The sequence below is a fragment of the Gorilla gorilla genome, chromosome 10 (genome assembly GCF_029281585.2).
Source record: "Gorilla gorilla gorilla isolate KB3781 chromosome 10, NHGRI_mGorGor1-v2.1_pri, whole genome shotgun sequence".
Lineage (NCBI taxonomy): Eukaryota > Metazoa > Chordata > Mammalia > Primates > Hominidae > Gorilla > Gorilla gorilla.
Genome location: NC_073234.2, coordinates 15,807,439 through 15,823,214, shown reverse-complemented (window position 1 = coordinate 15,823,214; position 15,776 = coordinate 15,807,439). Strand labels below are relative to the sequence as shown.

At 53.9% G+C, this 15,776-nt stretch overlaps 1 protein-coding gene across 5 annotated transcripts in view; it reads left to right on the top strand.

Annotated features, from left to right (window-relative positions):
- The window catches only part of SLC6A12 (solute carrier family 6 member 12), a 32,044-nt gene extending 22,833 nt beyond the window's left edge, over nt 1-9,211 (top strand). For 3 of the 5 annotated variants that reach the window (XM_063693736.1, XM_004052479.5, XM_063693738.1), the window contains 9 exons: nt 379-513; nt 1,308-1,411; nt 1,810-1,934; nt 2,417-2,529; nt 3,038-3,175; nt 3,962-4,064; nt 5,908-6,008; nt 6,637-6,807; nt 8,083-9,211. In XM_063693736.1, the coding sequence (XP_063549806.1) occupies nt 379-513; nt 1,308-1,411; nt 1,810-1,934; nt 2,417-2,529; nt 3,038-3,175; nt 3,962-4,064; nt 5,908-6,008; nt 6,637-6,807; nt 8,083-8,226 (1,134 nt within the window). In that variant the 3' untranslated portion in view covers nt 8,227-9,211. Of the gene's footprint in view, nt 1-378; nt 514-1,307; nt 1,412-1,809; nt 1,935-2,416; nt 2,530-3,037; nt 3,176-3,961; nt 4,065-5,907; nt 6,009-6,636; nt 6,808-7,541; nt 8,014-8,082 lie in introns of those variants that run through there. The other 2 variants (XM_055357466.2, XM_063693737.1) reach the window with 2 other exon arrangements.
- Nucleotides 9,212-15,776: the final 6,565 nt, after the last annotated feature.

The window sequence follows — 15,776 nt, the reverse complement described above, 5'->3', positions numbered from 1 at the left end:
TATATACACATACGGAAATACCACTCTTTTTCATAAATATGTACAGATTATGCACATACGTACATGTTGACTAAAAATAAGAGGAAAAACATGGTCTTGGACAGGTTATGGGCTGGAAGCCTGTACCCTGCCTCCCTCCCTGTCTTCCTCCTCCCCTCCCCACCCTCCCCCTGCTGATGTGTATCTCACACCCTGGGGGGAGCACAGACCCACTGGAATGTGTAAAGGGAGGTGTGGAAACTTTCTTGTGCTTAGCCCCTCTCAGCTGTCTCTGAGGTTGGGACTGAGCTCCCTGTGACTCGAGCTGCCTGTGGGGCGTGGCTGGAGGGCCACTGCGTCCCCACCAGGAGTGACCTTGGCCTGTCCCCCCACCTCCAGGTGGTTTATTTCACAGCCACGTTTCCGTACCTGATGCTTGTCATTTTGCTGATCAGAGGTGTCACCCTTCCCGGAGCCTACCAGGGCATCATCTACTACTTGAAGCCAGATTTGTTCCGCCTCAAGGACCCTCAGGTATGTACCGTGCTGGGACCACTTCCCCAGGTGCCTTCCCCACCCAGCCAGGTCTGTAGTTTTGAAAGTCTTGTATTGCTTTTTCCTTGGTTTAAAAGCAATAAATGCCCACTGGAGAAAAATTAGAAAATGTGGAAGAAAGCTATAAAAAAGAAACTAAAAAAGTCTCTTGTAATTCCACCACTCAAATATAACTTTTTTTCTTAAAAAAAATGTTTTTCTCTTACTTAGAGACAGGCAGGGTCTGGCTCTGTCCCCCAGGCTGGAGTGCAGTGGTGCCATCATAGCTCACTGCAGCCTCAACCTCTTGGGCTCAAGGCATCCTCTCGCCTCAGCCTCCTGAGCAGCTGGGACTGCAGGCATGAGCCATGGTTCCTGGGCATTTTCTCTTGATATTTTGATGAAGCAGCCTCTTTGTCCCCAGGTCATAGCTGCTTAAGACACTATGTACAGAGATCTTAGTTGAATGAGACAAGTGACTTCTGGCTGTGCCCTGCAGATAGGCCTTGGGTGCAGCCATGGTTTGTAGATTCCCCTGGAGAAATCCAAGCAACACACATGTATTTGGTACTCACTAAGTGCCTACAGAACCAAACCGAAACTGGGCCGCACTGGGGAGGAGATCACCGTGGAGACGGGAGGGCGCACTCATGGAGAGTTGGGATGCAGGAGGGAAGCGCTCAGGGAGCACTGAGGGGCCAGGCTGGTGCTGCAGGGGACGGGTCTGGATCTCGGGTCACCCTGGCTCTGGGCCCTGGGGGCTGCCTCTACCTCTTTCTTGGGGTTTTGTGTAGGTGTGGATGGATGCGGGCACCCAGATCTTCTTCTCCTTTGCCATCTGCCAGGGGTGCCTGACAGCCCTGGGCAGCTACAACAAGTACCACAACAACTGCTACAAGTGAGAACAGCGTGGGCCGGGGTGGGGTGAAGGAGGGCTGGGGCCTGGGGGTGGGTTCTGGGCAAAGACCCATAGTCTCTGGGCCCAGACCTTCCTTATTCATTATACGTTGTATCAGACTGAACTTACGGGTTCCTTTCCCAGACTAAATGTCTTCCTTCTTCCTTTTCTCTCTCACTTCTCTTTTTGTTGTCTGCCACCTGATTTTTGTCTTTTTCTTCTACTGTCTTCTTCCCATGCTGTCTTCCCTTCCTCCCCTCCTCTGTGCCTCCCTTGCCTCCCCTTTCTCTCTCCTTGGTCCCCTCTCACTGTCTTTTGACCTGTCCTCCCATGACTGATCTCTCTCTCCTCCTCTCTTTTCCTCCCTGTTCCTGTCTGCCCTTGCCCCACTCCCACAGGGACTGCATCGCCCTCTGCTTCCTGAACAGTGCCACCAGCTTTGTGGCTGGGTTTGTTGTCTTCTCCATCCTGGGCTTCATGTCCCAAGAGCAAGGGGTGCCCATTTCTGAAGTGGCCGAGTCAGGTAGGTGTTACTTTGCTGTCTGGGGCCTGAGGGGAAGGAGAGTCAGAGAACACACTTCTCTCTTGCTGAAAGGCATGAGTCCGAGAAGATGGGCAATATGATTTATTTATGGGTAATAGGATTTAATTTTAGCATCTGGGGCAGTGCTTAGCACAAAGCAGGGCTTCCATTACCATGAGAAAGAGGAGGGGGAGGATGATGGATGGTAGATGGACCAATACTGGATAGATGGATGGATGGATGGATGGATGGATAGATGGATGGATGGATGGATGGATGGATGGATGAATGGATGGGTAGATGGATGGATGGATGAATGGTATGCTTCCCAGGCCTGGAAAGAGAAGAATAGTGGATGGAATCACCCTTTCCTCTTAAAGTGTGTGCACAGGTACACACACACACAGTGCTTAGAGAGACGCCTTTTCCCCAAGGGCAGCACACGCCCTGGAGCCTCCCTGACTGTGCTGTGTACCTGGCAGGTCCTGGGCTGGCCTTCATCGCCTTCCCCAAGGCTGTGACTATGATGCCCTTATCCCAGCTGTGGTCCTGCCTGTTCTTTATCATGCTCATATTCCTAGGGCTGGACAGCCAGGTACGTCACTGCAGCCCAGCCTGCCCTGCGATGGTGACCCTCTTGCCAGCCTTTGCTTGTCCTGGGACTACTTTCCCCTCACTCCCACTCCCCTGACCACAAACCTGAGGCCCCCTCTGCTGTCCAGGGCTTTTCCTTGGGGTTGGGGGTGTGGCCTGGAGACCCTCTGGTGTGAAGGGGCCACTGGCTTTGTGCTCCCAGCCTTGAGCCTCTGCATGCATGGATGTTTCCTCCCAGATGTTCCTTCAGCTCGAGCTGCCCAGCCTCAGCCCCTGAGCCTCGGGGACAGAACATACCCCCCTCTAACCCTCACTGCTGAGACTCTTTGTCATGGAGTTGTAGTTAAGGGCAGGGTTGGCTCACCCCAGGGCACCCCCATTTCTTCCCTTTGTGCTGCTCCCTGCACCCCTGTGCATCAGTGTGGATGAGCCAGGGGAAGTGGAGGCCAGGGCTGGTGGCCAACAGCCCGCCCCACACCCATTCATCCAGTTCCCCTCCTGGCCCACAGTTTGTCTGTGTGGAGTGCCTGGTGACAGCCTCCATAGACATGTTCCCCAGGCAGCTCCGGAAAAGCGGGCGGCGCGAGCTCCTCATCCTCACCATCGCCATCATGTGCTACCTGATAGGGCTCTTCCTGGTCACCGAGGTGAGCTGGGGCCACTGGCCTGCAGGCCAGGCTCCGGGGGAGGGAGCCATGGGGGACACTGCTGACCCTGCTCAGAGCCTCACTTTTCTTATCTGCTGACGAGGGGTGTGGACGCCTGCCCTGCCTCTCCACAGTGAGGTTGTAGGGACCACACAACATGCATTTGTGAGGTCTCTTTTGGTTGCAGGTGACCAATACAGCTGGCTTAAGCAGAAAGGGGAATGTATTGGGTCAGGTTGCTGAAAACCCTAGAGATATCTGGGTTTCGGCGTGGTTGGATCCAGCTGCTCTTGTGGCACTCTCAGGAAGGCTCCTCGGTCTCTTGTGACTTCACTCAGAGGCAGGTTTTCCTCCTGTGACATTAGGGATGGATGCGGGGCTTCAGGCTTACCTGTTACTGTCAGCCAACCCAGGAGGAAAGAGAGGGCCCTTTTCCTGAGAGTGTGGCAAATGTCCAGGCTATGACTCTTATTCAAGCCTGGAGTAGAGAGAGAGGGATACCGCAGTCTAAAAGGAACAAAGAATGAGGGGGTGTCACTTTCCAGAAGAGGAGATGCTCGGCAGACGAGATGATGTGTGTCCACCACAGTCTCCCAGTGAGAGGTTATTGTCCTGATGTTGACTGGGGGGCCTGAAGGCAGGGGCAGACTCCTTTGAGATGCAAGGAATGGCATCCCACAGGCCGGGCAGGAGTGCACCCCACGTGGGCATTTGCCATCTCACCGAGGGGTGGAGTGTGTCCCAGCTCTGCACTGGCCATGCCCCAGCTCCACGCTCTCCCCACAGGGCGGGATGTACATCTTCCAGCTGTTCGACTACTATGCTTCCAGTGGCATATGCCTGCTGTTCCTGTCAGTGTTTGAAGTGGTCTGCATCAGCTGGGTGTATGGTGAGTGGGGTGGAGTGGGGTGGGAAAGCAGGGTGGGAGAAAGACCGTCTAGGCCAGCCAGGGGCAGGCTTTGCCTGGGGGAGGTCGTTCTCTGGCCCCGTGGTTTCTGTGTGTCTTTGCGCTGTTGCCCTGCTTCTTCTTACTGGGAAATTTACCCGTGGCTGGGAAGCCTGGCATTTTCATGGCAGCAGGCAGAGCTGTAATCATGACAAAACGGATTTCCTTCAACAGTGAGAGAATGATCAATAACAGTGCACAGTGTCCTCGATATGGAGGTGGCCAGAGGCCCTGTGCCACTGGGAATCTTAGTCAGAAGGGACGTTTATCGCCACTTAGCCCGATCCTCCGCAAACTCCCACACTGCCTTTCCGACAACGAGGTGATCACCCAGACTCTGAGTACTTCCATGGACAGGGAGCTCATTCCTGTGTGTTTGAGGGAGTCTTTTCCATTTATGCATTTCTCTCCTGTACTGAGGTGAATTCTGCCTTTCACTGACTTCCGCCAGCAGCCTGGCCCCCTCAGACTGAGATAGCTACCATACTGAATGCTGCAACAGCCGGGGGGTGACTGTGTCCTACACCAGGAAGGGGAAGAAGCCCGATTCACTGAACCAATGCACGACTGCGTGCCAGGCTGGTTGGTCTCACACACTTACAATCTGTGCAGGGGGAGAGTGAGGCTCAGAGGGGTTCAGTCTCTTGCCTAAGCTCACATAGCAAGCGGAGAAGCCGTCCTCATACCCCAGGTCCCTCTGACTCCACTGCACCGCTTGGGGGAACCCAGTGCCAATGTCACAAGGCTCAGGGCAGAGGGCCAGTGGGTGCCACACAGTAGGGCCTCAGGAACAGCCATGAGTAGAAAAGACTTTATTTTGCTACCCTAAGCCTTCCCACTTGGGTCCTTTCCTCTCCATGGATACGTTCCTTCCTTCTCACCTCGGGCATCTGATGCCTTCCGAATTTCCCCAACTCCTTTTCAAAACTTCTTCTCAGAGGGGACCTGCTAAACTTGATCATAACAGGTGTGGATGGCTGATAAGCCTCAACATGCTTCGCTCACCCGGCAATATCTGGCTTTAACTTTGGCTTTTCACAATTAAAGGAGCGACTCTTTAATGGTGTGATTTCACGCATCAGGAATCGGTGGGAAGGTATTTTGGGTGGGCAGGTAGAGAGGCCCTCCAGGTATCTTTACCAATCAGTGATTCTTTGCTTCTTAGAAGACTGGCTCTGCCTAGAACTGCAGCAAATGTGGAAACTGCAGGAATGAAACAAAACAAAATACAGCCAGTCAGTGTTTTCACTAAACACAAATTAACCTTCTTACCATGCTTTTTTGGGAACTCAGAGGTGGTTCCTCTGGAGTCTGCAATCCAGACCACCGTTCTGTTCCCAGTAGCCCTCTAGCCCTCTATGAGTTTTCTATGATGTGTCTGAACAGCGGGACCCTTGTTGTTTCACTGTTTTGGCTTGAACCAAATTCATCTCTGCTACCCGGGTAAACGGGCGTTTGTCTAACCATTGAGCCCCATTTTGGGCTCACACCACTCCTTTGTGGTTAGAACAGTGGGGTCTCCATCACAAGACAGGGAGGCAAGAGACAGCACTGACAAGAGATGGCAGCAGCAGTGTGTGGGGGCAGCCCCTGCCTCGTGACTCGAATGCATCTCATGCAGGGATACAGGGTGTCAGGGAGGCGTCTCACTCACGTGCCCTGTTCCAGTTTCCCTGCACAGGGCGGGGGTGAGGGAAGGGCACAGAGCCAAGTGGGTGTTTCCCAAACACTGGGAAGCTGTTCTCACTCTCTGGCTCTCACACTCTCCCACGCCATGCCTGCTCAGGGGCGGACCGTTTCTATGACAACATTGAGGACATGATTGGCTACCGGCCATGGCCCCTGGTGAAGATCTCCTGGCTCTTCCTGACCCCTGGACTTTGCCTGGTATGTGCCCACCAGCTGCCCCTCTATTCCTTCCTGCCCCCAGAAGACTCCAGAGATGAGGGAAAGGACGGCTGACATGCAGGGCTCTTTCCCCACCTGTCCAGTCTCCCATGGGGCCTGGTCCATTTCCTGTTCTATGTTGCCTTCCCTGCTCTTCTTTCTGGGGCCATCTCATCCACCCATAAGTAGAATCTTGTTCTACTTCCTACTTCCTGCTCCATCCCTTCCTCACAGTGCCTCCTGCTTCTGCCTGATTTCTCAGTGGTTGGTCTCCTGTCTGTCTGAGCTTCTCTTCTGAGCCCCTCCCTTCCTTTGTATCGCCTCCTGTCTCCGTCTGTGACGTGAGTGATGCTCTTCCGAGCCCCTCCCTTCCTTTGTATCGCCTCCTGTCTCCGTCTGTGACGTGAATGATGCTCTTCCGAGCCCCTCCCTTCCTTTGTATCGCCTCCTGTCTCCGTCTGTGATGTGAATGATGCCTTGGCCTGGGATTTGCAGGGGCTTTTACTCTTCCACCTTACAGACGTGCTGCAGTGCACCTGACTTGTCCTCTGTCCTTGGCTGTACGTAGCTGCGGAGAGGGTTTCAGTCGCCCCCTATCTCACCCATGGCTGCCCCTTCCTTCTCCCAGGCCACTTTCCTCTTCTCCTTGAGCAAGTACACCCCCCTCAAGTACAACAACGTCTATGTGTACCCGCCCTGGGGATACTCCATTGGCTGGTTCCTGGCTCTGTCCTCCATGGTCTGTGTCCCACTCTTCGTTGTCATCACCCTCCTGAAGACTCAGGGTCCTTTCAGGAAGGTAGGTGGTGTGGGGGAGAGTGACCTCTTAAAGGAGGGCACTGAGAGAGGCTGGACTTGGGGCAGGACACACAACTGGGGCCAGGGAGCAGACACAAACTCTGAGTGTGGGGCAGCCCTTCAGTCTCACAGAATCTTAACGAGACGAACTTTGAAGACCAGTCCAGTGGCTTTTCAGAAATGTTCTGAAAAGTCCTAGAGTCCTAGACCTACAGAATCTGACCTCCCGTGGATGATCTGGGCAGGCTAACCGAGGGCAAACTGCTGAAAGGTTCAGGAGAAAACTTAAGTCACAAACATGAACAGGAAGGTGCCCAGACACAGAAGGTTTACAAGACTATAGATTCCTTGCCCTCGGAAAACTGATAACCAGCAAGCACAGTTCACTCCACACACAGGCTCCTGGCTTCTTTTCTTAACTCTGCCTGGGGACACACGCAAGAGGCTCCCTGTCTAGAGTTTGGGACATATCCTCCCGGAAGGAGCTATAGCCAATGACCCACAAAGGTAGAAATCTATCTTGCCTATAAATAATAGAAAACCCAACCTACAACAGTCTTAGCAAATAGGCTTGTTTGTTTTTTACGTTTCAAGAAGGTCAGAGATTAGGGCTGCTGGTATTTGGTTTGACTGCTTAAAGAGGCCCTTAGGGACCAGACTTTTCCTGCATTTCTACACTTCCATCCTGGGCATGCTGTGTTTTCATCATCATGTTTATCACCTCATGGTCACAAGATGGCTGTCACGATTCCAGTCATCACATCTGCATTCAAGGCAAGAAGGAGGGAGCAGATGGCACCACCACCACCACCACCAACAGTTGTAGCAGTACCACTGATAAGAAGAAAAATAATAGATACTTATTGAGCACATAATAATAGTAATAATAACAATAATGACAATAACAAAAATCGATATTTGTTGATCACTTACTCTGTGCCAAGCACTGTTCTGTGAGGTGTGTTCTACTATTATTCTCAATTTACAGGTAAGAAAATTGAGGGGGATTAAATTAACAGAGGGGTTAAGTGAGCAGCCTTAGGTGGCGCAGGTCGGTAGCAGAGCCAGGACTGGAACCCAGGCAGTGCACACTCATTCGTAGTCATGGTATTACTGCCTCCCTTCTCACCTCAAACGGTTCATTCATTTACTCACTCATACTGTGTGGTGCTGGCCATGTGCTCCGCTCTGGGCTGGGCCCTGGGGTTGCATACATGAGGAACCTTCTGCGCCTCCCTCACCAACAGCTCCAAATCCCTGCCTCTTCTCTCCACAGCGCCTGCGCCAGCTCATTACCCCTGACTCCAGTCTGCCACAGCCCAAGCAACATCCCTGCTTGGATGGCAGTGCTGGCCGGAACTTTGGGCCCTCCCCAACAAAGGAAGGACTGATAGCCGGGGAGAAGGAGACCCATTTGTAGGGTGTGGCCAGAGGCCAGGCGGCTCCTAAGCCGGGAACCTAGGTCAGGGCCACCCTCCATTCTCAGCGGACAGCCTCTGCCTCTGTCTCCTGCCACAATCCTGCTGGGAACCTCTGGAGAGCCACAGGCACCCCCAGCTGGAGGCCAGACTCCTCTCTTGTGCTAGCTGGAGCAGCTCCTTCCCCTTTGCTGATAACACCACCACTGGGACGTGCCATGTTGGGACGCCACTCCCTGTGGGAAGGCACCATCATTTTTATAAAGGGGGGTCTTTTTGGAGGCCGCCATCTGATTGTAACACCTCGAGTTATGAGGATTCCACTGTGGGGATGCCTCCTGTTAGAGCGTACTGCATTTGTACACGGGGAGAGGAGCTATAATTGGAACGCACACTGCCGTCCAATGTGGAGAGCCTGATGGGACAATACCCTGTTGGAAGTGACACCTGAACACACTGTGTTGGATCGGAGGTTCCGTTAGGGGATCCTTCCTTAGGCTTAACGACAGAGGCAAGCCTTCGCATGCCGTCAGTCTGGAGTTTCCTCCGAGTCTCTCATGGCATCTCCAGCTCCCGCCCTAGTTCCGCACTGTTCTTGCAGTGTTTCATCAACTCCTGGAGCGTTGGAATGGAAGGGGCTTGGGAGATGATTCCTAGACTTCACAAACACTCGGCATGCCTCCCTGCACTGTCCGTTCCTCTGCCCAAGGCCGATATTGCTAACTGATCACAGATTCTTTCCCACCTCACAATCCTTCCGAATGTGCTCCAGGCAGCACCATTTGCCATCCTGCTTCTAACGCAAACCCCTGACTTCATGGATGAGGAACCTGGAGACCAAAGAGACAAAGGGACTTTTTCAAGTTCACATGGGGACCCCCTTCTTGGGGGCCAGAGATATGACTAAAACCTTATCTCCTTGTGCTCAGGCCAGTGTCTTCCCATTAACCCCGTGCCTTAGTTAACAAGTGTGTATGGATTGCCTTCCATGTGTGCTGGTCTCCTTTGCCTTGCTCCGTTTCTGTTGAGCTGTGCCGCTTGGGGAGGGGGGGAAGAGAGGCCCCCTCTGTTGGAGGTGGTGAGGAGCTCCCCAGACTAGCGCCCCCGCCTTGGTAATTTCTCCATCAGCCCATCATCACCTGGCCCGATGTCCTCCCAGATCCTTTTGTTCTTGTCCTTGCCACCTCTTATTCCCCCACGGAATGCACGGAGTCTGAGAGTGTCCCAGGGGGCGGGTGTGGGGGTGCCCTCCTTAGCTGCCACACATGGCTCCACCCGTTTCTCACCCACTCCTCTTCCCCCACCCCTACCGAGTCCCACATGCCTCTTCTGTGGCTGGAAGGCTTCCTGGAGGAGGAGGCAGGGTTTGGATAAGGTCTGTGCTGTTGTGTTCAGAAGGGAAGGGAGGAGAGGGACTGGGGCTGGGGAGGGAATTTCAGGGCAGTTTCCTGGGACAAGGGAAGCCCGCCAGGATGAGGGGGGTGATTCGTATATAGATGTCACCTGGACCCCCCGCCCAGGGGCTGCAGGAGAAATCAGGTCCGGCTGGGGTGAGTTCCGTCCTCGACAGGCCTATGCCACCGCAGGTACTCTTAGCTTCTGACCGCCCCCCTTGTCTCCCTCTGGACTGCTCTGTGCACCTGTGCTCTCGCTCCTTGGACCGGCTAGTGGGGAGAGAAGGAGGCCCAGGGGAAAGAGAAGGAGAGCAACGGCTTCAGCCAGATGCTCTCAGTTATGAGGCCGGGTCTGGCGGAAAACGAAAAACGCGAGGCCGGCGCAGCGCTGTCTGCGGCCGCCGGGTGGCAGAGGGGAGCAGCGCCGCGTCCCCGCCGCCCTCCCCCGGGGCCCCTAGCACGCGGGCGCGCGCCTCAGCCCGCCCCTGCCCGCAGCTAGTCCAGTACTTCCCGCCGCCTTCTCCCCGCCTGCAAACGCCGGGTGCTGCACCCTGGAGGGCACGCTTTGGGCCGGGCTCCCAAGCCTCGCTCTCTGCGGACCGCACAGCCCTCTTTCAGATTCCTTCGCCCTGCACCAATTCGCCATCCTCTCTGCTGCCCCAGACCCCCCGGCTTTAGCGCACAGCCTCTCCGGCAAGCTCTCTGCCCTGGCTGAGAGCGTCCGCAGCTCCTCCCTCCATCGCTCCCATTCTCTGGATGAGTCCAAAGGGATCTGGATGGGGGTGGGGATGGAGGGAACGGGGAGCAGGGTGCGGGAAAGGGACTTCGGGCCAACCTCATCTCTCACAGGGACCCAGCCATAATGGCTCCACAACCTGGGCAAGGAGCAACTGTTTCACTCTCCAGCCTGCCCAGAGCACCAGTACAGGTGTGTGTTTGTGCCTGTGTGTGCACGTGAGTTCGCGCGCCTGTGTGTGTGGGTGTGCATCCGACGTGCGTGCGTAAGGAGCAGCTGTGGGGTCGTGATTTGGGTTTGCTTTTGAGAGGTGACAGCGTGCCCCCAGCCCTCACAGCCCTCGCTCCTCTCGGCGCCTCCTCGGCCTCGGCGCCCACTCTGGCCGCGCTTGAAGAGCCCTTCAGCCCCCCGCTGCACTGTGGGAGCCCCTTTCTGGGCTGGCCAAGGCCGGAGCCGGCTCCCTCAGCTTGCAGAGAGGTGTGGAGGGAGAGGCTCAGGTGGGAAGCGGGGCTGCGCGAGTTCCGGGTGGGGGTGGGCTCGGCGGGCCCCACACTCGGAGCGGCCCGCCGGCCCCGGGCAGTGAGGGGCTTAGCACCTGGGCCGGCAGCTGCTGTGCTCAATTTCTCGCTGGGCCTTAGCTGCCTTCCCGCGGGGCAAGGCTCGGAACCTGCAGCCCGCCATGCCTGAGCCTCCCTCCCCCTCCATGGGCTCCTGTGCGGCCCGAGTCTCCCCGACCAGCGCTGCCCCCTGCTCCAGGGCACCCAGTCCCATCGACCACCCAAGGGCTGAGGAGTGCGGGCGCACAGAACCAGACTGGGAGGCAGCTCCACCTGCGGCCCCGGTGAGGGATCCACTGAGTGAAGCCAGCTGGGCTCCTGAGTCTGGTGGGGTCTTGGAGGACCTTTATGTCTAGCTTAGGGATTGTAAATACACCAATCGGCACTCTGTATCTAGCTCAAGGTTTGTAAACACACCAATCAGCACCCTGTGTCTAGCTCAGGGCTTGTGAATGCACCAATCCACACTCTGTATCTAGCTACTCTGGTGGGGACTTGGAGAACCTTTGTGTCTAGCTCAGGCGTTGTAAACACACCAATCAAAACCCTGTCAAAACGGACCAATCAGCGCTCTGTAAAATGGACCAATCGGCTCTCTGTAAAATGGACCAATCAGCAGGATGTGGGTGGGGCCAAGTAAGAGAATAAAAGCAGGCTGCCAGAGACCGCACTAGTAATCCGTTGGGGTCGTATTGTGCGCAGTGAGTGCTTTGTATTTTTTTTTTTTTTTTGCTTTTTGCAGTGAATCTCGCTGATGCTCACTGTTTGGGTCTACTCTGCCTTTATGAGTTATGAGGTGTAACTCTCATTGGGAAAATCTGTAGGTTTGCTTCTGAAACCAGCGTAAACCACTGAACCCATCGGGAGGAAAGAAAAACTCCAGACGCGCCGCCTTCGGAGTTGTAACACTCACCGCGAAGGTCCGCAGCTTCACTCCGGAGTTGGTGAGACCACGAACCTACCAGAAGGAAAAAACTCCGAACGCATTTGAGCGTTAGAAGGAACAAACTCTGGACACGCTGTCTTTAAGAACTGTAATCTCTCACTGTGAGGGGCTGCGGCTTCATTCTTGAAGTTAGTGAGACCAAGAACCCACTTACTCTGGGCACACTTTCATCTCGTCTCCTTTGGTGTTTGAGTTGCAGACTGGCGAACAGACAAAATCTGGCAGCTACAATTTGGTCAGTGTGGCATGAAAAAATTGATTTTTGCAGCAGAAGCCCTGAGGCATGCTGGAGTTTGCCACAGGCTTCCCACTTCCTGTCACACCTGGCTTTTTCACATATTCGTTTTTGCGTTTGAATTCATAATCTGTGCCTTAGTGGAGGAAGTGAGAACTTTAGGCAGGGGAGGGAACAGGAGCCCTTGGGTGCGACGCAAGGGACAGCAGAGGGCAGTGGTTGGGGGTCCCGGTGCCTCAGAAGGGGTGGTGGTAGCGGGGTGACCACAGGCTCCAGCCTGCTCCTGTGTGGACCTCACACCCTATGATGCTATTCATCCATTAAGCCTGGGTCAAGTCCCTCTCCCACCTGGACATTCTCCTGAAGAAGGGTAGTGGATACCTCTAATTTCAGAGTTACGTCTCAATAGATGTGTTAACATCAGCAGCGCCCACGTGGCAGAGTACACCAAAGCTTAATTGTCTGGGGGGATAGTTGGCCCAATAGAGAGGCCCACGTGAAATCGAGGCCTCCCGCTAATGGTCAACAGCATACAGCTTGCTGCAAGGTGAATACACTGCGTGGAAGTGTATCCTCCCACCTGGCCAAGGCTTCTAGTGGCAGCAGCCCTGGCTGAGACAGGGACTACAGCCTTACAGAGGCCCTGAACCAGAAATGCCCAGCCAAGTGGGCCCCAAATGCCTGACCCCAGCGAGAGGTGAGAAATGCGTATGGTTGTTTTAAGCCGTAAGCTTTGGGGTGATTTTTTACACAGCAGTAGATAATACACATCCTTGGATCTAATTGCTCGCGGTTCCTTCACCTGGCTGACAGCTGCTGTGGCTGCCGGTGGAAGGCTTCGGCTCCTCTCATGTGGGCTCTCTGTTGGGTCAAGTGTGCTCCCGGACAGCTGAGCTTTAGCGTGCATTGTGGCCTGTGGGTGCTGTCGTGGCCACTTCCCAGAGCGCAAGAGTCACCCTCTTTGAGAGTCAGGCATGGCCCCTCGTCAGAGGCGTCCCTCAGCCCCCTTGTGCCCTTCTGCCTGAGCCTCCTGCCTCTCTGCCACAGCCTCACCTCCTCTGACCCCTCCAGAGCCCTCCCCTGATCCTGAGCTCACCCTCTCCTTGCTGTGAGGAGGTGAAGACTGGCTGTGTCTGTCCCTGCCACCTCCGTGCTCGCATGCCCAGCTTCCTGGCGACCCAGCCCACGCAGCTTCCTTGCAGGTTCTGCTGCTCAGTGAAGTAACAAGGGCTGATTAGATCTAACAGGGATGAGAAGCTTGTTAACCACCCATTGATGCAGCGGCCATGGGAGGATGTGTTTGCCAGACAGGATGGGGTGAGATGAGAGCCAAGCCTGGCAGGTGGCACAGGGTTGAGGTGGGTCAGTGCCCTGGGCCCTGGCGACCCGCACTCCAGCGCTCTCTGCTTCCAGTCTGGCCACAGCAGGGGCAGATGGCCTGTCAGGTCTGAGGAGCCTGCTGGCACGTGACTGGGAAGTAACTGGGGAGGCGAGTGCAAGTTGCCAGATGATGCCACAGACAGAGAGGGGAGCTTGCTCCCTGCCAAGGCTGAGTCCTTGCAGGCCCGTGTCCATCCACAGGGTCAGTGCGCAACCCGTGGCTATAAGAAGAGTCTAGCCAAAACTTCTGGTGCAGTCACATTCTGAGGCTTTTTCTGCCCAAGCACATCTCACTAACACACAGAAGGTGGCTGTCACATCCAAAAGGCCCTGGCCCCGAGGCCAGAACTCTGACGCTGCACCCCAGCATGAGGGACTCGAAGTGGGCAAGTCCCTTCCCCAAGCAGGACTCAGTCCCCATCTCACTAAGACATGGGCACAGGGAGCAAGCAAAGGTAGCCAGAGTGGGTCCTGAACAAGTGCATTTGGAATTTGGGTTTGTCATTGAGAGGAGGTTCCGGGGAGCAGGACAGAGGGTAGCCATGACAGCGGGTGGGGCGGGGGGAGCCGCCTTACCCGGCCAGCTGTCCGGAGACCTGGGCTCACTGTCCAGCCTCAGCCTTTTCCTCTGGGTTAATTAAAGTTGTTTTTTTCCTCTTGGTTATTTAGGGTGTTTTACATAGACACTGAGACTGTCTGGAGATAATGACAGTTTTATTTCTCCGATCATGATTCTTTCTCATCTTCCTTCACTTGGTAACTAGAAGTGGTGGCAGCTGGCATCCTTGCTTCCTTCCTGGTTTTGACAGGAACCCTAACATTTCATTAGGAAGTATGATGGCTGATGATTTTTTTTTTCTTTTTTTGAGACACAGTTTCATTCTGTCGCCCAGGCTGTAGTGCAGTGGCTTGATCTCAGCTCACTACAACCTCTGCCTCCTGGGTTCAAGTGATTCTCCTGCCTCATCCTCCCCAGTAGCTGGATTACAGGAATAAGCCACCATGCTTGGCTAATTTTTGTATTTTTATTTATTTATTTATTTTTGAGACGGAGTCTTGCTCTGTCGCCCAGGCTGGAGTGCAGTGGCGCGATCTCAGCTCATTGCAAGCTCTGCCTCCCGGGTTCACGCCATTCTCCTGCCTCAGCCTCCCGAGTAGCTGGGACTACAGGCGCCCGCCACCACGCCCGGCTAATTTTTTGTATTTTTAGTAGAGATGGGGTTTCACCGTGTTAGCCAGGATGGTCTCGATCTCCTGACCTCGTGATCCGCCCGCCTCGGCCTCCCAAAGTGCTGGGATTACAGGCATGAACCACCGAATTTTTGTGTTTTTAGTAGAGATGAGGTTTTGCCATGTTGGCCAGACTGGTCTCGAACTCCTGACCTCAAGTGATCCACCCACCTCGGCCTCCCAAAGTGCTGGGATTACAGGTGTGAGCCACCATGCCTGGCCAGCTGATGATTTTTGATAGATATCATTTACTGGGCTATGAAGTTTTCTTCCATTCCAAGTTCTATAGATTTTTTTCAAATCAACAGTAAGGGTTGAATTTTATGGATTGCTTTTTCTGCATCTATTGAGATGATCATATTGTTTTTCTCCTTTAATTTGTTGATGTAACAAATTATATTTTTCTAATATTCAATCATCGTTTCATTCTTGGGGCAAACCCTACTTGGTTATGGCATATCTTTTTTTGTTATTCAATACTAGGTTCAGTTTGCGAATATTGTGTTTAGAATTTCTGAATTTATGCCCATAAGCAAGATTGGTTGGTAGTCTTCTTTTTCTCATACCGTGCTTGTCTGCTTTAGTTTTTGTTTTTGAGATTACACCAGGCTCATGAAAAGGAGTTTGGAGATGTTCTGTTTCTCTTTTCTGAAGGAGTTAATATGATATTGGAATTATCTGTTCCTTGAAGTGTAGTAGAATTTTGTAAAATCATCTGGCCGGGTGTTGTGTGTGTGATTTTTCTTGGGGGTGGGGGCTGGGCTATGGTGAATAGACTTTCCTTCTTTTTTATTTTTTTTTTGAGACAGAGTCTCACTCTGTCACCCAGGCTGGAGTGATGTTAATTTTTTGTATTTTTGGTAGAGACGAGATTTCACGACGTTGCTCAGGCTGGTCTCGAACCCCTGAACTCAAGTGATCTGCCCGCCTCGGCCTCCCAAAGTGCTGGGATTACAGGCGTCAGCCACCACACCTGGCCCTCTTTTTCTTTTTTCTTTTTTTTCTTTTGAAATAGGGTCTCCCTCTGTTGCCCAGGTTGGAGTTCAGTGGTGGTGCAGTCATGGTTCCCTGCAG